At 42.9% G+C, this 24962-nt stretch overlaps 1 protein-coding gene across 1 annotated transcript in view; it reads left to right on the top strand.

The window, feature by feature from the left end:
• The window catches only part of LOC115174842 (mannosyl-oligosaccharide 1,2-alpha-mannosidase IA-like), a 175925-nt gene that overhangs the window by 41883 nt on the left and 109080 nt on the right, over positions 1-24962 (top strand). Inside the window, exon 2 of the mRNA XM_029733787.1 lies at positions 207-303. Coding sequence (XP_029589647.1) covers positions 207-303 — 97 coding nt within the window. The remainder of the gene's footprint in view (positions 1-206; positions 304-24962) is intronic.

The following is a 24962-nucleotide window of genomic DNA, read 5'->3' as shown; positions in this document are numbered from 1 at the left end:
GCTAATCAACATGTTGTCCAACATAAAATAGCCTTAATCTCACAAATTGGCCTACACTCTTTTATTTAACAAAACTGTCAAGTACTTTGCTGGAAACCTGCCCATAATGACCAAAACACCCATAGGAAGTGAATCACCCTTCACAGATCTGCTTAGACCTAAACCTATTTCTCTCCCTTGTCCCCTTCCTCTCCCTCTGCCCACAGATGATGACATTTGCCTGGGACAGTTACAAGCGCTACGCCTGGGGATCTAATGAGCTGAGGCCTGTTTCCAAGCAAGGCCACTCCAGCAATCTGTTTGGTGAGTATCTGTCCCCAGGTCCCCTTCAGTCCCCCAGAAGGCTGATTCATGTCCACCCCCACTGCCATTGACCTTGCCCCACAGATTAGGACCAAATTGGCAATCAGTCAAAGCTATCAATCAATAATCCTGTGGTGCCAGCCAGGCCAGGCCGGGGAGAGGAGAGGGTACCTGGAGCATCGCTGAGTCTGTCTTTGGCAGTAGGGCTGGGAGGCACCGATAAATAGATGCTTTGTATTGTCTTCTCAAATTGTAGTCTTGTTTTGTTAGTGGACGGTATCGCTGCTGCTATAGACTTCTATTGAAGATGTATCGTTGATGGAAGAATTTCTCTATACTTTTTCTGGCTGGTACAGAGGATTTCATCCTAAACACTTTGAGTAATAAACCCTTTGCTTTTACACATGAGAAACTTTTAGTAAACACCCCCCTCTGTACTGGAGAAAGCTCTTAATACTCCCTATGCTTTGATATTTTTGCTAGAAGTATCTCTTGACTGATAGATCCAGATAGATGCACATTGTTCGGTAGTCTGTCTGTAGTCTCTGAGATTTGGTGTAGACAAGGGGGGTGTGTGTGTGTGTGTGTGTGTGTGTGTGTGTGTGTGTGTGTGTGTGTGTGTGTGTGTGTGTGTGTGTGTGTGTGTGTGTGTGTGTGTTAATAGGTGTTGTTGCTTCCTATCTCTCTGTACCATGTGGGACATACTAGACTGTATCCCTCTGCATGACTCCTGGGGAAATGGAACGATTACAGTGTTCTTGTTTCTACACACACATAAATTAACAACCCCCTCCTGTGTGGTTGGCATTACACTGCTTGGCTTGGACTACATAACGACCCCCCCAATATTGGGTTTTGTTAAGATGCTGTACTTGCTAAATGGAAGTAGAACAATGACAGGTATTTTTCCAAACTACTCAGCACAGCTGGTTCCTCTTACAGGTATTACAAGCCCTTTGTTATAGCCATCACTATCGTTGACTTTCATTTGTGGAGTTAAATGAATACTCCATGTTCAAATGACCTCACTTCCATTTTCAGATTAAGGCTAAATGATGCTTATCGTTCCACCACCCTGGTCTGTATGCAGTTGGTTGAGGTGGCCCATTCTGGATGGTATTTAACACAATTTCTGTTTAATTCACAAAGGTTAAACATAGCTAAACTTCGGCTTTAATATTTGACTTGAATTAAACGTGATCCATATCTAGTGTGTACATTATGAAAATGTATTTTTCCATAAGAATTTAAAATGTCAATAGGAAGGAAACGTGTACTTTAAGACCTCCACTATCATTGCACTTTCTCTTCCCTTCCTCTCTTTGTGTGGTCTAATTCAACTTCAACAATGAGGATATTTGGTTGGGCTGTTGATAATGTCTTTACGGCTGGAAGTGAGCTCTGGTGTGTGGTAGGCTGTATGTGGGTGAGCTGTGCTGTGACAGTTGGGAGTAGTGTGATGACAGGATTTCAGATGGGCCTGAAAACCAGGCTGTCCAACAGAGGTGCTAAATAAGGTCTGGTGTGGTGGAGAAGGAAAGCTCTCTGTCTCTCTCTATCTGTCTCTGTGTTTGTGATGAACAGCTCTCTTCCCCACCGATAACACCAGTCATTTCAGACCCAGGCTACAATCTCACACAGAGTTTGCATTCTAATTAAAATGTCTCCCTAATACGCCATGAATGTTCTCCTTCCTCACTCATAACTTTCCATTAGGGACAGGAGTGTCACTTCTGGAAGTATGGTACCTCATTTAAAGGCCTAATACAACTTCCTCCTACTTAATCTTTTACTCTCTTGAAATATCTTTCAAACACTTTCATATTTAACTTAGAATATATACACGGGTGATTGAAATTCTATTTCATTATCAGGGATTTAAGATATGCAAATGCCTGTACGAGCGAAAGCTCTCTGAATCCTTAATGGCAGATTACTTTCTCTGTTTTGGAGTATTTTTCAGGCCTTTCTCTTCCGTATAGATGTTTTACCTGAATGTTAGACATAAACTGTCACGTTATACAGGAATACTGTACATTGCTTGCCCTCAAGATTCTATCATTGGTATATTTTGATGCTAATGTATGATTTACGCACATTCAACATAGCATACCACATGTAATTTAAAATGGAGTATATCAGTAGGATATGTTACACACTGAGATTTGAAGGCGATGAAAAGTCATTGCCATGTCATAATGCTTTTTCTGTACTGTATCATTGTATTTTGGGGCATCAGATCTGTTGCTCTCTGTTTTTCAGAAAAGTAAACTTATTTGCAAGATTTCAGCTGAGAATGCTAATTTGTTTAGAAGGAAGCCTCATTAGCTTACTTCCACAGAACTGGAGTAGACGAAGGCAATTAGGTTGCGTTTTCAACCTCGCTTGCCAAGCCTATTGGTTTTTTCTTGGATATAAAGGAGAAGGCTACAACCCCTTTAAGGTGCCATTGATTGCAGCACCTTGAGCCCCAAAGCTTGACAACAGTACTCTTCTTCAAGCTGTTTATCACTAGGGGAAAAAAAGGTTCCCAACTATGGTCAAAGGTGACTGGAGAACCAGTGCCTGATGAAACATTCATGGCTTTGCAGCAATATACTCTTTAATAAAAGTTACATCTTTCCTGCCATCACTTCTCTCCTTCCTGCTGCCACTACAAGGCTTCAGGACAGGCAGAGAATTTATGTACCACATTTGATTAACGCTCTTAATTTAGCCAGGGAAGCTGGAGTAATATATAATGACACTGGCATTTATTCCTGTCACCCACTCTCATAACGTTACACAGACGCTAGCGAAGGGGCGTCCCATGGTTCACAGCACAACACAGCCCAGCGGTGTTCCTTCTCTCCCATGTCTGCTGCACTGCAGTCCTCTCGGCATCTGCAGCAGTGTGAGAGATCACACACGACAATCGTCGACCCTGACAACCACCCAGCGCAAAGGCTATTATATCCAGGGGCCACGGTGAGAGGGAGCCATTTGTGACCCACCACCTTGGATTCGGTCCTATGTAGCAAAATGTGGAAAGGTGTTTTTCACATTTGGATAAAAGTAGAGACTCGCTAGAAAATGGTATATCATACACTACAGTTGAGGAACAATGGAAAGTAATTCAGCTTTGAAAGTTGATAAACTAACCTCACTTTTGAGAAAATGACCAGTGAATATTGTGGTACACCTACTGGTGAGCTCTTCTTTGTCAACACCCATTCAGTATCATTCACACCTTCTTAACCCCTGGTCGGGCTCGGGGCGGACATCCAGCGAAAAATCCTATCTCCATTAGCATAACACATATTTATTTATTTTTTTATTTTTATTTTTTTCAAATTATATCGTTTTATAGATACCTCTCCTGAATCGAACCACGTCGTCCGATTTCAAAAAGGCTTTACAGCAAAAGCAAAACATTAGATTATGTTAGAGGAGTATATCGTAAAAGTAGCCACATAGCCATTTTCCGACCAACCACATGCATCACAAATAACCAAAAAACAGCTAAATGCAGCACTAACCTTTGACAATCTTCATCAGATGACACACCTAGGACATCATGTTACACAATACATGCATTCTTTTGTTCAATAAAGTTAATATTTATATATAAAAACAGCATTTTACATCGGCGCGTAACGTTGACTAACTATTTTCCCTCAAATGCATCCGGTGAAACAGAGCTACAATTTACTAAATTACTATTCGAAAACATTTTTAAAATGTAATATTGTCATTCTAAGATTTATAGATGAATATCTCTTGAAAGCACCTGTAATGCCAGATTTACAAATAACTTTACTGGGTAATCACACTTTGCGATAAAAGGGAATGCGATACTCAGAACAATAGGCTACCGTTACAGGTCAGCGCCATCTTGGAACAATCGCATATCAAATCTAGTCTTGTATACTATTGTCAATAATCCCTTACCTTTGATTATCTTCATCCTTAGGCACTTCCAGGAATCCCAGGTCCACAACAAATGTATTTTCGTTCGAAAAAGTTCATCCTTTATGTTCCAATAGCTTGTTCTTGTTAGCGCGTTCTGAAGGCTGCACCAAAAGCTCCATCGGCCGCGGGACTACTCTTTCAACAAAATGCATTTTTTTCTTATTTAGGTTCGTTCAAACATGTCAAACGTTGTATAACATAAATCTTTAGGGCCTTTTTCAACCAGAGCTCCAATAAGATTCAAGGGGAACGATTGCATTGTCTTTATAAACGTTTCAAAAGGGGAGGGTAGCCAGGGGCGCCGGCGTCATAATGGTGATGGTCCTCCTCATGTGACCACGTTCCACAGACTCTCATTCTGTGAGTTTTCACAGTAGGAGACTCAAATCACTTTGTAAAGACTGGGGACATCACGTGGAAGCAATAGGAAGTGCTCAATGAACCATTACTCACGGTGTGATTTATAGGCAACGAGATGAAGTTGAGTCCGCAATTCAGAATTCCACTTCCTGTTTCGATCTGTCTCGGGGTTTTGACTGCCATATGAGTTATGTTATACTCACAGACACCATTCAAACAGTTTTAGAAACTTTAGGGTGTTTTCTATCCACAAGTATTAATTATATGCATATCCTAGCTTCTTAGTTTGAGTAGTAGGCCGTTTAAAATGGGCACGAATTATTTTCAAAAAGCGCTGTAGCGCCCCCTATCCTAGGCGACCGTCCAGAGGTTAAGCTTTAGCCTCAAATCTAATATCATTTTTCACAAAAGCCAAATACAGCAGGTGTAGAACTTACAGTGAAGTGCTTACTTACAAGCCCAAACCAACAATACAGTTTAAAAAAAATACAAAATTAAAAAAATACCACAAAATAAAAAAATAAGAATAGGAAATAAAAGTAGCAAATAATTAAAGAGCAGCAGTAAAATAACAATAGCGAGGTTATATACAGGGGATATCGGTACAGAGTCAATGTGCTGGGGCACCAGTTAGTTGAGGTAATTGAGGTAATATGTACATGTAGGTAGAGTTATTAAAGTCACTATGAATAGATTATAACAGAGAGTAGCAGCAGCGTAGAAGGGGGGGGGGCAATGCAAATAGTCTGGGTAGCCATTCGATTAGATGTTCAGGAGTCTTATGGCTTGGGGATAGAGGTTGTTTAAAAGCCTCTTGGAGTTAGACTTGGCGCTCCCGTACCACTTGCCGTGCGGTAGCAGAGAGAACATGGCTAGGGTGGCTAGAGTTAGACCATTTTTAGGGCCTTCCTCTGACACCACCTGGTATAGAGGTGCTGGATGGCAGGAAGCTTGGCCCCAGTGATGTACTGAGCCGTACGCACTACCCTTTGTAGTGCCATGCGGTCGGAGGCCGAGCAGTTGCCATACCAGGCAGTGATGCAACCGGTCAGGATGTAATTGAGGGTGCAGCTGTAGAACCTTTTGAGGATCTGAGGACCCATGCCAAATCTTTTCAGTCTCTTGAGGGGGAATAGGTTTTTTTCGTGCCCGCTTCACGACTGTCTTGGTGTGCTTAGACCATGTTAGTTTGTTGGTGATGTGGACACCAAAGAACTTGAAGCTCTCTACCTGCTCCACTACAGCCCCGTCGATGAGAATGGGGGCGTGCTCGGGTCTCCTTTTCCTGTAGTCCACAATCATCTCCTTTGTCTTGATCACGTTGAGGGAGAGGTTGTTGTCTTGGTACCACATGGCCAGGTCTCTGACCTCCCTATAGGCTGTCTCGTTGTTGTCGGTGATCAGGCCTACCGCTGTTGTTATCGGCAAACTTAATGATGGTGTTGGAGTCGTGCCTGCCGTGCAGTCATGAGTGAACAGGGAGTACAGGAGGGGACTGAGCACGCACCCCTGAGGGGCCCCTGTGTTGAGGATCAGCATGGCGGATGTGTTGTTACCTACCCTTACCACCTGGGGAGCGGTCCATCAGGAAGTCCAGGATCTAGTTGCAGAGGTGGCTAGTCCCAGGGTCCTTAGCTTATTGATGAGCTTTGAGGGCACTATGATGTTGAACGCTGAGCTGTAGTCAATGAATAGCATTCTCACATGGGTGTTCCTTTTGTCCCGGTGGGAAAGGGCTGTGTGGAGTGCAATAGAGATTGCATCATCTGTGGATCTGTTAGGGCGGTATGCAAATTGGAGTGGGTCTAGGGTTTCTGGGATAATGGTTTAGATGTGAGCCATGACCAGCCTTTCAAAGCTTCATGGCTACAGACGTGAGTGCTACAGGTCGGTAGTGATGTAGGCAAGTTACCTTAGTGTTCTTGGGCACAGGGACTATGGTGGTCTGCTTGAAACATGTTGGTATTACAGACTCAGACAGAGAGAGGTTGAAAATGTCAGTGAAGACACTTGCCAGTTGGTCAGCACATACTCGGGAGACACGTCCTGGTAATCCCTGCAGCCTTGTGAATGTTGGCCTGTTTAAAGGTCTTACTCACATCGGCTGTGGAGAGCCCACACATCTCTTTAAGGATTCACATGTGAGGTCATGTGCTAAACAGAGTGAATAAGGTAGTGTAGAAAGCAATCAAAAGATTTCAAGACTAAAAGTGTTGAAAGTAGTAGTTGGCCTATATCCTAATCTGACTTTGGTGCAGGTCATGTTGTTCTTCACATTACTGTCTCTGGTAAACACACACTATCTTTTTTTATTTGTCACATGCACAGGATGCAAAAGGTGTAAACGTACTGTGAAATGGATACTTGCGTAGTGGAGTCTTTTTGTTTAGCCATGTAGCTATATAGCTCGCTAGCTAGCTAAACAATGAGCCAAAATCCCAACTCTAATGCCATGTTCAAAACAACTGGGAACTCAGAAATCTCAGACTTCTGACTAAAGTGTGTTCAAAACAACTGGGAAATCAGGAAAAACAATCTCCTACTGGGAAAAATGGATTTGTACGGTCAGCCAACTCTTTTAGAGCTCCAACTTTCCGACCTGAAGATCAACTAGGTTCAATGTTAGCTAGCTAGCAATGCAAATGGTTTCTGAGATACAAATAATATTACTTCACAGATCATACACGTAATGTTAGCTAGTGAGCCAGCCAGTTAACGTTAGCTCGCTTTTACTTGCAATGAAAATTACTTTCTGACAAAATTAGAAATGTATAGGGCCTCCTGAGTGGTGCAGCGGTCTATGACACTGCATCGCAGTGCTTGAGGCATCAGTATGGCCCCGGGTTCATGTTTCCCCCAACACATTGATGCGGCCGGCTTCTGGGTTAAGCAAGCAGTGTGTCAAGAAGCAGTGCGGCTTGGCAGGGTTGTGTTTCAGAGAATGCATGGTGCTCGACCTTCGCCTCTCCCGAGTCCGTAGGGGAGTTGCAGAGATGGGACAAGACTGTAACTACCAATTGGATATCACGAAAAAGGGGTAAAAGTACTAAAAAATATATAATATCGGAAAATATAGCTAGGCTCTTACCCATATACATGGATGAACGCTTTTCCGTCTGTCATGGATGCCACGTTTGAAGAGACAGGTGTTTTATACAACAGCCTTCTGTGTTCTCTTTTCAACTCTCTGAAAGTTCACATGTTCCAGGTGGCATTTCTGCCGTAAAACACATTTAAAAAAATGCTCAAATGCCTCTCCTGTGAAGTAGTGACATTCTTAACTGGTCACATTTACTAAAACAGGAAGGTGGGCCTTGAGGGGGGCACTGGTCCATCTCACTCATGCGCGCACACACTCATGCGCGCACACACACACACCAGGGTTTCGGTTAGAAAGATGTGGTGCCGGTCATTCGACCTGCAGCATTTTAATTTAATGGACTTTTGAGAAATGTGCCAGACCCATATGCATTGGGTGCGTAACCTGATTAGGGCATCCACCCACGGTGCGCAGAATGACAGAAATCATATATAGATTATGCTTATTCATCTTAACAGAACATGCAATTCCAGGATGCAACAGCATGCGTCCTTCTTACCAAAATCCAATGCGCACTTTGAATATGTTAGAATAACTGCCACATTTTCTTTTCCTCAGCAAACAAGATGAGTAGCGAACAGCAAAATCACTAGCCTATCTCAATCTGATTTCCCCCTTAGATTGTCGTTCTGTGCGAGAAAGAAATAGCCTATTCCAAACAGACTCTGGGACAGTTGTGGGACGATAGATCACAAATTCATACAACCAGTAGGCCTAGGCTACATAATAAAAATATGCAACAGATCAGAATGTTTAGCTTAAAATATTGATCAACTATTATTTCTGTGCAGCAATTATTTCATTGCTACACATTTATAGGTGCAGCAATGCGCACAAGGCAGTAAGCTACGCGTAAATGTTTGTTCTATAATGCAATTACAGGGAAAATACCATTGTCAATAACTGACTGCACATGCGAGCGGTTTCATGTAACAGAGATGAAAATATCTGTAAAAAAAATGTTGAAAGAGGGGAGATCTAAAGATGCAACAACTACCATGGGTTGCTAATATGACTAGGATGCTGCCTTTGGCTACTGGACAATGAAAGAAAGTTGATTTGAAAACAAATAGAACATGAGAGAAATAGGCTACTGGTTTCAATGGCATATGGAAGTCTTTATAAAAAATTGCCTCCACGTTTCAGATAGTCATATTTTACTTTAAAGCAAGGTAAGACATGCCTCATAATAAGAAGTAAAATTTCAGGTTTCAAACAATTAAGTATATTTTCAAAATTAATACAGTCTCCAGCTCATTGCAAAGTGGTGTATGATGCGCTGTAGCTTGCTTACCATTGCCTATATGCACTTGAATGGTGGATGGGAAGCATGCTTCAATTTTCCAGGCCATCAACACCTTTTAACACACAATTGCATTTAGAATTGTTATGCAATCATTGGGTTTCTAAAAGCACGTTTCACTCACAGGAGGTTAGTGGCACCTTAATTGGGATAACAGGCTCCTGGTAATGGCCTGAGTGGAATGGGTGGAATGCTATCCAATACATCAAACACATGGTTTGCATCAGTTTGATGCCGTTCCATTTCCTCGGTTCCAGCCATTATTATGAGTCGTTCTCCACTCAGCAGCCTCCACTGATTTCACTCCAGCAGAAACGAAGGAGCAGTTTGAGAAGCTGTAGCAGCAGCTCTCGTGCTGCCTGACAGATTTCCTCTTATATTCTTTGTATCTGTATGCTGTGCACGTGTGATAAACATAACGACTAACGAAAATACACACGCGGCAATTTAATTCCACTAAATTACACAAATGGACCTATTGACCGATAATCATCAGCAGTCAAATGTATTTCCATCGACTGGTATTTCCATCAATGAATAGTCTAAAAAACATTATTTTGGAATGGGATTTTTTTTTTCTCCCAGACAATTGGCCAGTTTTATTTATCGGCTTTAAAACAATATATTGGGCCAAATCCAGCTATTTCTGGTTAACGGATGCCCTGACACACAAAAATACATACACACAGATACTACCAACGCCATCCCGAGCCAAGGATAAATTCAGTCGGCCTCCTATTAATCAAGGAATGACAGAGCTTTGCATTATTAATCTATGCGAGTGCTTGGTTAATGGAACCTGAGGTATGCATAAGACATGGCCAGACATCTGCTCTGTGTCGTGCTCTGTTACTGGGGAAGATGGAGACAAGGCCGAGGCATTGATCAGTCCGATGCATGGCTTATGGCTGCTCCGCCAGCTGCAGACGCGGACAGGAACCAGGTGAGCAGACACACCCCCTGCTCCGCCCTGCAGGATGTCAGCCTGGTCACAGAGGAAGCCAACCCGCTCTAGCTCAGCAAGTAGGCCTAGACTCTGGGCTGTGGGATGCCACTTGTTCAAATATCTATTGAGGTAGGTTTTGATATGAGATGCTGCTAGGAAAGCAACACTTTTTAGAGACCATTCCTAGCAATTAGAAGCTTCAGAATGTTCCAGACATTTGGCACACTTAACTAATGTATTTCACTTGATTTTGTTTCTTCAGTTTTTGAGTTTTCTGTCCAACCTTATAGTTCATCCTCGACTGTAATCAACCTGCCTGAGTCTGTGTTTTGTTTAGTCTTGGTCTCCTGTCTCCAGAGTTGGGAAATGAATATTAGAGTCAGGGAATGTTGTCCTAATATGATTGCCGTTATTCGCTCTGATCAATGAAGTCCGCATAGTCCTGCTGATGTCTCTGTTCCCTCATGGCTAGACTTATTAATACCTACCCTTCGCATGTCTGTTGATGAGGAAAGTCAATCAAATGGGTTATTTATCTTGTGGAGTGAATAAAAGGATTCATCCACAGTTTAGAATTGATTTTGTAAGTCATTTCTCCCTCACAACATCAGCATCAAGCCACTACCAAGTTACAGACAGAAAAAAAGAGCTAAGGTTGATTGTTTAAACAAAATCTAATTATATCTAGAATTGACATGGATGAGAGAACTAATCATGGTTTTGTATCTCAGTTTTGTGTGGAAATGGGACTCCTGTTAATGTTCTATTGTAAACATCAGGAACACCATGACAGACTGACCAGGTGAATCCAGGTGAAAGCTATGATCCCTTAGTAAATGTCACCTGTTAAATCCAGGTCAATCAGTGTAGATGAAGGGGAGGAGACAGGGTAAAGAACGATTTAAGCCTTAAGACAATTGAGACATGGATTGTGTATTTGTGCCATTCAGAGGGTGAATCGGCAAGACAAAATATTTAAGTGCATTTGAACAGGGTATGGTAGTAGGTGTCAGGTGAACCAGTTTGAGTGTGTTATGAACTGCAACGCTGCTGGATTTTTCACGCTCAACAGTTTCCTGTGTGTATCAAGAGTGGTCCACCACTCAAAGGACACTTGACACAACTGTGCGACACATTAGTCAACATGGGCCAGCATCCCTGTGGAACGCATTCGACACCTTGTAGAGTCCATGCCCCGATGAATTGAGGCTGTTCTGAGGGCAAACGGGGGTGAAACTCAATATTAGGAATGTGTTCCTAATGTTTTGTACTGTCAGTGTATATGCACGTCTATGAAGTAGTTCAGTTATACATGTCAATGAGTGTTTTTATTAGTTGTTAGCTAAAATGTGATCCATAATAATGAGTCATTTGACTTCTCTGTGAGTAGTTTCAGTACCTATGTAATTTGTCAGGAAAATAAAAGGAGATTTAGCTATATTTCCTCAGGCTAGTCATAAACTATATTCGGAGTCCCTTCTCTCCTACCCCTTCTATGTGAATGGCCAGATGTAATAAGGGACCTCCCTGTGTTTTTATGTTATCCCATCACTCCCCCTACAGGGGTTGGTAGGTCCGTCAGTAGTGGCTGGCTCTGATAGTGTGTGATATCACAGTCATGAGGATGATAAGTCCAGGGCTTCAGCAGTGACAGACACACGTTTAGTATTAAGAGGTCTCATTGCCCTGAACCAGATACCAGACCCAATACACCTGTAGTCATAGGGGCTAAAAGCATCGCTGCCTCTGTGGTTTGATCAATAATTCATTATATGCCTCCTCACACGTGTGCTTGCCAAAGAAGGTGTTGCACTGGGGGCACTCTAGTTACTTTCTATGTGTGAGTTTTTTTAAAGCATAGTGGTGGCACGCCCAGGTGGGAGCAGAGAAGCCTCAACAGTACCATGGCTAATAAACCCACATGGACACAGCATGTGTGGACAATGCTCCATCCATTAACAGCAGTAGAAATACAATGGGGAAAGCCAAATATTCTCATTATCTCTGTCTGGCAGTTTGATGGGGGAGTTCAAAGTTGTCAAACCCCTCTGGCTGATTATGATGTTACGCTTTCGTCCAGGTTCTGAGTTGCTGAAAGTTACAAATTCATCAGGCATCTGAAAGGAGAAGAACAGGGGAGCTGAGCAAGCCTTAGGAGAGTGCATTTCAACTCTGTGCCCCTGTGAGCTAATTTACCGCGATGACTACCGAACCGTGACACGCCGTCCGGATCTGGGGCTGCGCTCGCATTAATTACCCAACAAAACAAGTGGAGCGCTGTGCTGTGAGTGTGTGAGCGTTATCGTTTTGCAGGGCCTCCCATGTGTGGCTTGGCTTGGTGGTGATTAAGTGTCTGCTCCCCACAGAGCTCTGGAAATTTCTATTCAAGAAATAGGCCTAAGTCTTTGCCAATGAGGGAAGAGGCAGAGATAGCAGCTAGATGCGAGTTTTTCTTTCTGTTTGTCTTTGAGACTGTTTGTCTTTTGAGTTTGTGCAGAACAAGCCAGAGGCGTGTTTGATGAAGCGAGCCTGACCATTTGAAGCGATTGTTCATGAATGAGAGCTAACACCATCTCAATGTTTGTCAGTTTGATTTGTTTTTTCTGATCTGCTCATTTTTCTCTGAGCTGATGGATGAGTTGTTACAGCTTACAAACAGATCCATTAGGCGCTGCACAGAATAAGAAGCCATTGCTTCTCAGCCAGAATTGCTCATCAAGCTTGTTTTGACATGGCCATTGGTTAGCTTCGTGTTCTGCTTTTGGGGATGGCAAGGTGAAAACACTCACACACACTCACAGTCCCTGGAGGATTGCCAGGTTGCCAGTGTGTCTGATGGGACTGGAGGGCTCTCTTGTCTCCCAGCAGAGGACCGTCGTCATCCCTCCGCCTGGCTGATCTGAGATGTCTTTACCAGCAGCTTCTCGCTGAGCAAGACAAGGGTATCTGCTTCAGCTGTAATCACCAGTGTAATCTCCTCTGATGGAAGCTGCACTCGTGCCCTGAAGAAAAGGCCGCAGTGAGAGGACACCGCTAGTAGGAAGAAGGGAGAACAAGGTGAGGAAAAGAGGAACAAGTCTCTGCATTAATCGGGATGATAAGAGCTCCAGTGTGATTATGACGTGGAGCTACATTAAGAGGATGACATATCTTCTCCAATTCCTCTGGACAATGCTCGATTGTACTTCCATGTTTTGTCCTTCCCCATTTACTGTCAGATGTAGATGTACAGTTAATGATGAAGACGATGATGATGAGTAGGCTTTACAAGATAACGCCTATCTCCAAATGCTCATAGCACATCACTTTGCTTTGCATCGCTAGTGACAAACACTCCTGAGAATATGTCAAGACTCCTGAGTGGCCAGGGTTTTCCTTTCAGATGACTGGTCCCGGATGGAAGCAGACAGACGGACCCAGAGCTCTGTGGTGTGAGCTGTAGTACGCTCCACCCTCTGGTTACACTACCTTTCTCTCTCTCTAGCACATCCATCAACGCGTCATTCCCACTGGCCCAGCGGCTGGAGAAGAAGCTCTCAGGAGACATGACTTCTTGCTGATTTACACATGGCTGCCATCACAAAGGAAGTGATAAGGCACTCTGGCTGTCAGTGGCTGTGAAGAGAGCATAGGGAAGTAAGGGTGCTGAAATTTTTAATAGATTTTTTTCTTCACAAAAGTAGTGCACTGAGCCTTTATTAGTCCTGTATTAGCTGTTCTATATAGCCTTCTGTAGCGCGCCCCCCCCAAAAAAATACATCTCCACGTCCGTCTGTCCCAGCAGGGGCATCATATGGGTAGGCAACAACAAAACAAAGTAGACTAAAATCATTCCAATCCCAATTAAAATGCAATGTCTGTTTACCTTATGCCTGGCTTTAGGACCATGCAGCGCATTGCTCGGAGAGCAGCTGCCAGTTTGTTTGCCTTTTATGTCACTTCTAGAAAGCAGAGGGCAGAGACGGGGCCATTTGCTTTGCCGGTCAACTGTTTAGGCAATGGGCCGATAGCTTTCAATTTGATGTCGGTATTTGAACTTTGCATTGTAAGTCTTGTTGTAATCTAATAGCCAGGGGTTAATTTAATTGGGAGGTGGGGGGCCCTCCTTTTTGGTGATCATTCAAAACCAAAAGCTGTGTTATTGCTATTAAAATATAGGTTGTCATAGCTGTAAGACTAATTGTTATTTTCATTTATTCGCCCACTAGGCTAGTGCAATTTTGGTTTCATGTACAGTGGTTCGTCCTTTAAAAGTTGCAGCATACTGCGGCGCAGCTTGCCTGGTGCCGCAGAATTCTTTGGCACATTATTTAAGTGTGAACCACTGGTACCATTTAATGCTAGTTAGTGCTTGTTTGACCACCAGAGGGCATCTTTGAGAAGCATTTGATAGCCTTTAATAGTGGCTGTACTAGAGAATTTAAAACCTATTTTTGTAAGAACATAGTATATGGGATTGATTTTTAGAAATTTTGCTTAATTAATTTGATATTATGGTGTTTCTATTCCAAGAAACTGAAAACCCTCTGAGGAAAATATGGCTCTGTACAACGTGACGGTCGGGAGTAGGATAGAGTACTGGGCTATTTAGCTAAAGAATCCCCGTGTCGTGCGGGTACGTGGGAGACCGGGGTTCAATTCCCCGACGGGGAGGAAGGAGTAGGCTGCCTAGTTAAATAAAGGTTACACTAAGAGCGTAACATTTCTACACCATAATTTTAGTCTAACCGATACCCAAACTGAGATTCAGTGAAAATAAAAATCTCATGATTTATCAAGACCAGTCGTTATGCTTGTCTCAGTGCAGTGCAAAACAGTGCTAAAATAGTTGTAGGCTATTGCTTCAAATCCTATTGTTTCTAACTTCAATATGCTCTTTAAATAAGACCTACACCACTTTTAACAGCACATTACTCAACACTAGTGAGACTCATGTCGTCTACGGTAGGCCTACAGTATATAGAAATATATGACGTGACTCTCCACCAATAATTACATATAGAGGATTGGAGGATTCTAACTTAAAACCAAAAGCCGCCTCGTGGGTCTCCCGGTGCCGGCCTGCACGGGTATCAAACCTGCATCTGTAGCAACGCATTTTGCACTGCACCACTCAGGAGGCCCCATCCACAAAGTATCAAAATACAGAGAAGTGTTGGTAAAGGTACATTGTCCTGCTAAAATAGTTGTAGGCTATTGCTTCAAATCCTATTGCTTCTAACTTCAATATGCTCTTTAAATAAATAAGACCTGCACCACTTTTAACAGCACATTACTCAACACTAGCGACTTATTTAACCTTTATTTAATTATCCATTTTATTACACAGTATGCCTACACATTGATAGGCTATATAAAAAAAATGAAAGAAAATTCACTGAAACCAAAATACCTTTTTAGTTTTGGTGATCCTCTCAGCTCCTGCTCATGTTCAAGTCCTCTCGTGGTTCCGGTCCTAACCCTGGAACGGGTAGCACCATAGAAATAAGCTGGCTTGATGAAAACCATGTCCATTTCGTCTGTTCTCTTTGGTCGCAATGTCATTTTTGCAGGTAAGGGGGATGTTCACACCTACAGTAGCCGGGCTATAAGGAGTCTATTGTCCTGCTAAGCGGGCTACAAGTGTTTGAAAACCTGTTTTCAAAATGCCACCAGCTGTCCATCACAACTGTAAATAAAAACAGAGCATCTTGTTTACATCTTGTTTACATCTTGTTTACATTCTTTATTGGAATCACAATGTCACAAATCATTTGTATCTATCTTTCCAATTACTTTTAGAGTTTGGGATTTAGAAATGTGTGCTTTTCATGTCATTTTTCGTTAAATCCAGTTCAGATTTAAGTATAACTTTTGAGTGACGCCTTTAGTGAGAGGTCTAATGCTTTAATAATGAATAATATCTGCCCTCCGAATTCATATCTAAGGGGAATTTTTCACACCATTATTAATCACATTGTTTAGGTTTGAACGTGCAGACTGGCACTAAGAACAGCAGGAACGTTTCCCTAGTCAGCGCCATTATTAGTGCAATGCCCCTTAAAGTGTTGCTCTGTGCTGCCCAGTGGGGCGGGGCCCACCGCTGTTTCAGTGGATACAGCTGGAGAACTGCAAGGCAATCCCATTGTGTGCCACTCGGGAGCCATGACCAGTATATATTGTCCTGCTAATAACAGGGTTAATAATATATCTGGGAGAATATCCAAGGGGCTTTTGTATAATTGTAAATGAATAATAATTGTAATCCTTTTGTTTAAAAAAATAACTATTTTGGAGATGATTTCGTTTTCAAATAATGTAAAATTAGCGAGAAAAAGACCATTCTTGAACATGGGGTGAGACATTGTAACTAATTTGTAAATAAAGCCAGTTTGTTATTTACAATGATTTATGTCTGTTTTGAGAGGGAGAGAAACCAAAAACCTACAGTCATCTCATGGGTCTCCCAGTTGAGGCCAGCACGGGTATTGAACCAGCATCTGTAGCAACACAGCTTGCACTGCTATGCAGTGTCTTAGACCGTTGAGCCACTCAGGCACTGTACAACGGGATCGGTCGGGAGTGGCCTACAGTACTACAGTAAGGGCAAAATAATCCTAATAAAAAAATAATAACCTTAGTGTAACAACAGTTTTAGTGAGTAATACTGAAGTCGTGCACAATTATCAGTTTCTATTTAGGTTTATGTCGCCCATTCATTGTCAGTTAGAGACACAGTAGCGCCTTGGGACCCAAAAGCATAATCATTGCTCTAACTCCCCCTTGCGCTGGTCTGGAACAATGAAGTGGTGACGCAGGGTACCGTACTGAACCACAAATTACCTCCAAGTCGCGCAGCATAATCGCAAAGCTTTTAGTGGAGCAACCACTGTAGGCCTATTGGTATGAAAACAAACACCTGAACAACTTAGAGCATTTCCCCAAAATACATGTCTTGTTTTTGGCTTTAAAGACAATAACAATTGTAGGCTATAACAAATGTGCATTGTTGTGCAGTGACAGAATGATAATTGAGATAATGCAAATAATAATGATTACCTAGTTGGGCTAACCTTTTAAACTTGTTGCTTTAGGCCTACATTATCATCCCCTGCCTGCATCCCCAATCCCTACCTGTAGCCTACCTGGTAGAATGCCTTTCCACCTTTCACTCCATCATTCTTGCTTGTCCATCTTCCTGAATTAAAATAGTCTAACAGATTCATCTTGCTGGCAAAACGTCATTAAATATTGCTAAGTTATTTAGCTATAGTATGGATGTAGGGATGTTTTTTTAATATATATAATGAGCACCCAGGTGCTGCTTAGGCAACAGAATAATATCAGACTGATATTTTCCCAGCGGGCCGCCTCAGCTTTGGCTACTGTGTTGCAATATTAATATTCTCGGAGCAGTCTTGTTGATTAAAAAAAAAAGTTTGAATATTCTTCTGCCTCGTTCGTTGATACAATGCTTCAATATTCGCAGAAACACCTTGTTGATACAATGCTTCAATATTCGCAGAATGTTTCCCTTCCCTGGCGAATAATGCAGACAGGCAAATACAAACAATTAGTTGGGCGCACACATTATAAGGACCATCTCCTGAATTCAGAGCAACAATTTTGGTGGGAAGCTCACGAGACAATGACAGTGTCATAGTACACTGTATGCACCATTCCACAAGGGTGACTTCATATAGCCTATAGCAGGGGGTCTGCAACCCTTTTCATATGAGTGACAATTTACAATCTCTAAAGATCTGCGTGCCAGTTATGATTTTCATATAAGCATTGAAGGCTACTAAACTGCCCAGAAAATGTCTAACTGCCCACAAACTGAACAGCCTCATTCTAGCTGGCTACTAGACAGAGACATTATTCAGCCACACCCCACGGCGCTCCACTATGTCTACCTACAGTATACCGAGGTGCTGTCCACTCAGCAGTGCTGAATTACGGGTGTGGCTTTAATGTGTAGATTTTTCTTCATTCCTTCCTTGAGTTTTTGTCTTTTATGCATCCTTGTCTTTTGTAGGCCTAAGTAATTCCTTTTGATGTATTTATTTATTTTTATTGAACATTTATTTAACTAGGCAAGTCAGTTAAGAACAAATTCTTATTTACAATTACGGCCTACCAAAAGGCAAAAGGCCTCCTGCAGGGACTGGGGCCTGTGAGTAATAAAATTATTAAATAAATACAATATAAATATAAGACAAAACACGCATCACAACAAGAGAGACACAACACTACATAAAGAGAGACCTAAGACGACAACATAACAAGGCAGCAACACATGACAACACAGCGTGGTAGCAACGTGACAACAACATGGTAGCAACACAACATGGTAGCAACACAACATGGTAGCAGCACAAAAACATGGTACAAACATTATTGGGCAAAGTCAACAGCACAAAGGTCAAGAAGGTAGAGACAACAATACATCATACAAAGCAGTCACAACTGTCAGTAGGAGTGTCCATGATTTGAGTCTTTGAATGATGAGATTGACATAAAACTGTCCAGTTTGAGTGTTTGTTGCAGCTCGTTCCAGTCGCTAGCTGCAGCAAACTGAAAAGAGGAGCGACCCAGGGATGTGTGTGCTTTGGGGGACCTTTAACAGAATGTGACTGGCAGAACGGGTGTTGTATTTGGAGGATGAGGGCTGCAGTAGATATCTCAGATAGGGGGGAGTGAGGCCTAAGAGGGTTTTATAAATAAGCATCAACCAGTGGGTCTTACAACAGATATACAGAGATGACCAGTTTACTGAGGAGTATAGAGTGCAGTGATGTGTCCTATAAGGAGCATTGGTAGCAAATCTGATGGCCGAATGGTAAAGAACATCTAGCTGCTCGAGAGCACCCTTACCTGCCGATCTAAATTATGTCTCTGTAATCTAGCATGGGTAGGATGGGCTTCTGAATCAGGGTTAGTTTGGCAGCTGGGGTGAAAGAGGAGCGATTACGATAGAGGAAACCAAGTCTAGATTTAACGTTAGCCTGCAGCTTTGATATGTGTTAAGAGAAGGACAGTGCACTGTCTAGCCATACTCCCAAGTACTTGTGTGCGGTGACTACCTCAAGCTCTAAACCCTCAGAGGTAGTAATAACACCTGTGGGAAGAGGGGCATTCTTCTTACCAAACCACATGACCTTTGTTTTGGAGACGTTCAGAACGAGGTCAATGGTAGAGAAAGCTTGTTGGACACTAAGAAAGCTTTGTTGTAGAGCATTTAACACAAAATCCGTGGAGTGGACAGCTGAATATAAGACTGTGTATCATCTGCATATAAATGGATGAGAGAGCTTCCTACTGCCTGAACTATGTTGTTGATGTAATTTGAGAAGAGCCTGGCTTTTGTATGCCTTTTATTTTATTTTTGTGTAGGATTTATCTGGCATAGTCTGCATTCGCTGTCAACTGTTTTATGCTCCGGTTACTTTCACATTGATGTCGGTATTTGAAGTTGGACTTGATAGAGTGTATTATGCATCTATACAACATTGTCAAAAGTATCTGGGCACCTGCTCGTCAAACATCTCATTCCAAAATCATGGGCATTAATATAGAGTTGGTCCCCCCTTTTCTGCTGTAACAGCCTCCACTCTTCTGAGAAGGCTTTCCACTAGATATTGTAACATTGCTGCGGGGACTTGCTTCCACTCAGCCATAAGAGCATTAATGAGGTTGGGCACTGGCGTTCCAATTCGTCCCAAAGGTGTTCGATGGGGTTGAGGCCAGGGCTCTGTGCACAGGGGCATTGTTCCTCCTCCACCAAACTTCACATTTGGCACTATGCATTCAGGCAGGTAGCGTTCTTCTGGCATTCGCCAAACTCGTCCGTTTGACTGCCAGATGGTGATTCATCACTCTAGAGAACATGTTTCTACTGCTCCAGAGTCCAATGGCGGTGAGCTTTACACCACTCCAGCTGACACTTGGCATTGCGCATGGTGATCTTTGGCTTGTGTGCGACTGCTCGGCCATGGAAACCCATTTCACGAAGCTCTCGATCGAACAGCTTGTACTGACGTTGCTTCCAGAGGCATTTTGGAACTCAGTCGTTAGTGTTGCAACCAAGGACAGATGATTTTTATGCACTACACGCTTCAGCACACGGCGGTCCAGTTCTGCGAGCTTGTGTGGCCTACCACTTCACGGCTGAGCTGTTGTTGCTCCTAGACGTTTCCACTTCACAATAACAGCACTTACAGTTGACCGGGGCAGCTCTAGCAGGAAAGACATTTGACAAACTGACTTGTTGGAAAGCTGGTATCCTGTGACGGTGCTGCATTTAAAGTCACTGAGCTCTTAAGTACTGGCATTCTATTGCCAATGTTTTTTAACCCATTTCTCCCCAATTTTGTGATATCCAAACCCTCCCCTAACCCGGACGACGCTGGGCCAATTGTGCACCGCCTCATGGGTGTCCCGGTCACGGCCGACTGTGACACAGCCTTACTGCAGCACATCGCTATGTGAATCATGGATAAGGCCACTCTCGTATTGCCAGCCATAACCTCATGGGTATCTATAATTCCTCACCTTTCTCTCTCTGAAGGCCCACTTCAACACAATCACAGAATGTGACATGGTGTTAAAATGGAAAATGACACAAGAGCTTGACAGCATGACAATGCTTTCACTGGTGGGTGAATGTGAGGCCTTGTAGGCACATTGACCCGGAAAATCCTTGCAGGCGTAAGCCAGCCTGCATCTGACAAAAAATAAACACACTGAACTGGGCCACTACGGTGACATTGCCAATGACATTTTCTTGCCAAATGGGTTTGAAGGTTGACTTGCTTATTGAGTGTTGTGAATTCCAGAAGGTTCTCTGTTCATGGCAGCTAGCCCTCCGAGCTGAAATCGTCTACCATCTGTCACATTGGCCTAGCTGTCCCCGTAGAGAAGGGCTCCATATTACTCAGAGGCCACCTTCAAACACCACCTTATCCATTCAGACAACTTTTTCTTAACCAAGCTTTTTAAAAAGAGAAAATGCACCAGTGTTAAGCATTAAAGTTTCATCCAAGCTAAACCTGACCTGTGGCTATCTGGCTGGCCCAGGCATCACCACACGCAAAGACCTGGCTCAAAGATTTACCACCTTTTTCATCTGTTTTTCTGGGATCAATTTTCAAACGTTAAGGTCGACCCTTTTCATTCTGTTGATCAATAATCTTGAACATCCTCTCCCAGGGCACTTCAATTTTATCCACTACTTTACTGCTGCATCTTTACAAGAACAGCATATTCTCCTCATTTGATCAACTCAATGTTACTTCAGTGTTAGCATTGTAAGGTTTGTCACCTCTCACGGAAAGAGGTTGTCCTTTTTGTATTCCTTTTGTTGTGACATAGGATTACAAGCATATTACTGATGTACACGGGTTTGCACACTATTTGTCCAAGGTACACTATGTTGGGGAGACTCCATTATGCCTTCATTCCAAAGCCATTCCGTGCGCGCATCAGGTATTCCATCTCTGTAATTGGAATGGATGGTGTAATTCAGCCCTGGGCCTCCCCTGGGCTTCACCGTGTGTGTGTGTGTGTGGTGGTCCCCACAGTGACTGGGCCGATGCAGATTATGCTGGGACTGGGAGGGGTGAACGGGCTGCAACAGAGCGGGGGAATTCATCACCCACAGAGGTGGGATCTGGGGACCTGCATGTCCCTGCGTCAGACCCCCTGTCACAACCAGGCCTTCGTAAGAGCACTATGGAGCACTGTGTATCCTAACAGGCTGAGTTATGATCTGCTCTGTCCTCACCTGGGCTTTCAGCCACAGACCCAGTACTGAACACTATAATAGTAGGTAGGTTACGTAGCCTCAGTTTACAATTCGTTTTCTCAGACACACCCACCCACAGTCTGATTTCTTACAATTCCACCCTCCCACCTCCCATGCCTGAGTAAACAAAACAATCAAATATTTGTTATGTCTTGCCTCTTGTTTTCGCTGCTTGTATTTCTGGACATAGTATTGTCTTAATATGGAAACACAATAACACTAGAGCTGACATTAACATAAAGCACTGGTGGCCCAATGGTGTCAGTGCTGGTCTCATTGGAACAGCACCATTCATTTTCTAAAATGGGCCTCAATGAAGTGGTAAGATAATGTCCTCCCTCAGCACACTGAGTAGTGTCACTGTCTGTATGGGTTTGATATTCTGAGCACACCTTTGTTTTGAGAGGCGATGTGCTGCGCTTCTCTGTTTCTCCGAGAAATTACAGCGTGACATTGTCACCTTTTACGTGAAGGTTGTTTTTGTCCGAACAATGCATCGTTCTCTGTCAAGCCTCAAAGGCTCTCAGCCCAGTGAAATTCAGTTTTCCACCATTTTCCACCGGTAACGATGTGAGAACTCTATTGGCAAGTGTCATCTGTCAATAAAATGCGCAGGAGTCTCTGCTCCTCTAAAGTATGAGATATGAAGGGAGAGAGCAGGTGATGAATGAAGGCTCTGACACACAAGAGCTGCCGTCCCGTGAATGCTGCTCGCACATCCATCACCAGGCTCTTTTGAACTGGGGAAATATATTTTGCCTGTTCATGGGACGGCCATCGGACTTAATTGATTTTCCCCAGAGAAATGAAAAGTGATGTCCCTCTTCACAAGTCAATTCAAGATGTCTTAATGGGAACTTGGTAAAGTTCTGCTCCATTGTTCTTATCATTAAGACACTGGGATTCTATATAAGAACTGATACAGGTCATATCCTTATTTTTAAACATCCTTCATGTTTTTCATTTCCTCATCTGTCATTTTACGTTCACAATTGACCAAGATCTCTTTGTCATAACAATAAAGGCTGGTTACACGCCGTGTCATAGAAATGCATTTTAATTGGAATCTTAGAGATCAGAGAAATGTGGATTTGTATTCAAGTCACTCCATGGCTTGTGTACATTTATGCACAGGCAATCGCACGCAAATACAAACGCACACATGAACACTCACGCAAACACACACCTTTTCACACAGCGTGCTCTCTGCGGTACGGTTCAGGAGGCTTGTCCCAGTAATGGGATGAGGATGACCCCTCTCCACTCCTCCTTTCCACTGCGTTTTATAATTGGGCAAGCAGGCACGCTTTGCAGGAGCAAAGCCTGCCGGGCTGGTAGACAATAGATGGAAGGCACGAAATGTCACCCCCTTCATCTCTCACAGAGCCCAGGCTGCCTATTGTTAAGCATCAGGGGTTTTCAATCTACTGTAAATAAAATAAATAATAAATAAAAACAACTTCAGTACCACAGCATTGTATTTTATCTATTGAAGAAAGCTGTATAGGTGTAAGTGAATGGGAAAGTGCCATAGACACATTATTGAGTTTATTTTAGATAACGCTGTGGACTAAAAGCTTTGCTGTGCATTCGTCTCTTCGTCTGCCTGCCTGACTGGTGTCTGTCCTTTCATCCTCCTCTCCGTGTGGCGTAAAAGAGAAGAGATATCGGCCCGCCAAACAAGTGTAGAGAGTTGGCAGTAGGGCTGGGCGATATGGCCAAAATATCATATCATATGGTGTTTAAAAAAGAAAATTGGACGGTATGACTGTATTTGACAGTATTTTGTTTTTGAATAATAAAAGTTCAAGGTTTGCTTTTTGAGTAGTGCGTGACCCTAGGGTCGCAACACATACAGTTGAAGTCGGAAGTTTACATACACCTTAGCCAAATACATTTAAACTCAGTTTTTCACAATTCCTGACATTTAAAATTCCCTGTTTTAGGTCAGTTAGGATCACCACTTTATTTTAATAATGTGAAATGTCAGAATAATAGTAGAGAGAATTATTTATTTCAGCTTTTATTTCTTTCATCACATTCCCAGTGAGTCAGAAGTTTACATACACTCAATTAGTATTTGGTAGCATTGCTTTAAATTGTTTAACTTGGATCAAACGTTTCAGGTAGCCTTCCACAAGCTTCCCACAATAAGTTGGGTGAATTTTGGCCCATTCCTCCTGACAGCTGGTGTAACTGAGTCAGGTTTGAAGGCCTCCTTGCTCGCACACGCTTTTTCAGTTCTGCCCACACATTTTCTATAGAATTGAGGTCAATGCTTTGTGATGGCCACTCCAATACCTTGACTTTGTTGTCCTTAAGCCATTTTGCCACAACTTTGGAATTATGCTAGGGATCATTGTCCATTACTGGTATTATCAGTCTGTATAGCTAATTAAGTTTGCTCTGACTCAGTACATTTATTAACTAGCTAGCGATTAGCATTAGCGACTAACCAGATTTAGGCCCAACTTGCTACGAAAAGACTAACCTGCTGTTTGCAGATGTAAGAAGCACAAACTAATAGTGTAATTATGAAACGCTAGTGGATTTATATTAAGCAAAGTAAAAACAGCATTGTTGCCATCAACATTGTTGCATGTGCTGCATTGACCATGCAGAGACTGAACGCATCCTTGAGTGACGGGGTGGGGCTAGGTCTGTGTAGAATGCCGCATCGATAGAGAGATGATTCGAGTAGCGAAGTCATCTATAAAAATGGACGTTACAAACGGCGTATCACATTTAACAAAACCCAAACCAGTCTGTGTATCAGTACTGGTACATCGTAAAATACGGTATACCACCCAGCCCTAGATGGCAGGGGCTGGGTTCTGTGCTAAGCGCTTGGCAAGCCGAGCAGGGTTTGATAATTAAAGCATAAAAAGGACCTAAGCCCTCCTGCTGTCAGTCCTCACTGTACTCCTCTCTTTTTATTGTGGCTAATAAATGTTTCCTCTGTCACCATCTGTTGAATGAAAGGTTTACCCCCGAACACAGCACACAGCATCTGCACTTCCATTAGCTGCTCTTGTGTTACTAGAAGTGATTCTGACACCTGTTATTGTGCGTACTGGATCTTGTTTAGCTGAGATCCAACAGTGGGAGGTTGTATGGGTCTGATTAGCCAAGTAAAACTTTAACTCCAAGATGTACTACTTCACATCAACGGAGTTGAGCGGAGATGAGAGTGGGCGGACTAGAGCTCTGACGT

The sequence above is a fragment of the Salmo trutta genome, chromosome 35 (genome assembly GCF_901001165.1).
Source record: "Salmo trutta chromosome 35, fSalTru1.1, whole genome shotgun sequence".
Lineage (NCBI taxonomy): Eukaryota > Metazoa > Chordata > Actinopteri > Salmoniformes > Salmonidae > Salmo > Salmo trutta.
This window is presented reverse-complemented; position numbering and strand designations above follow the sequence as displayed.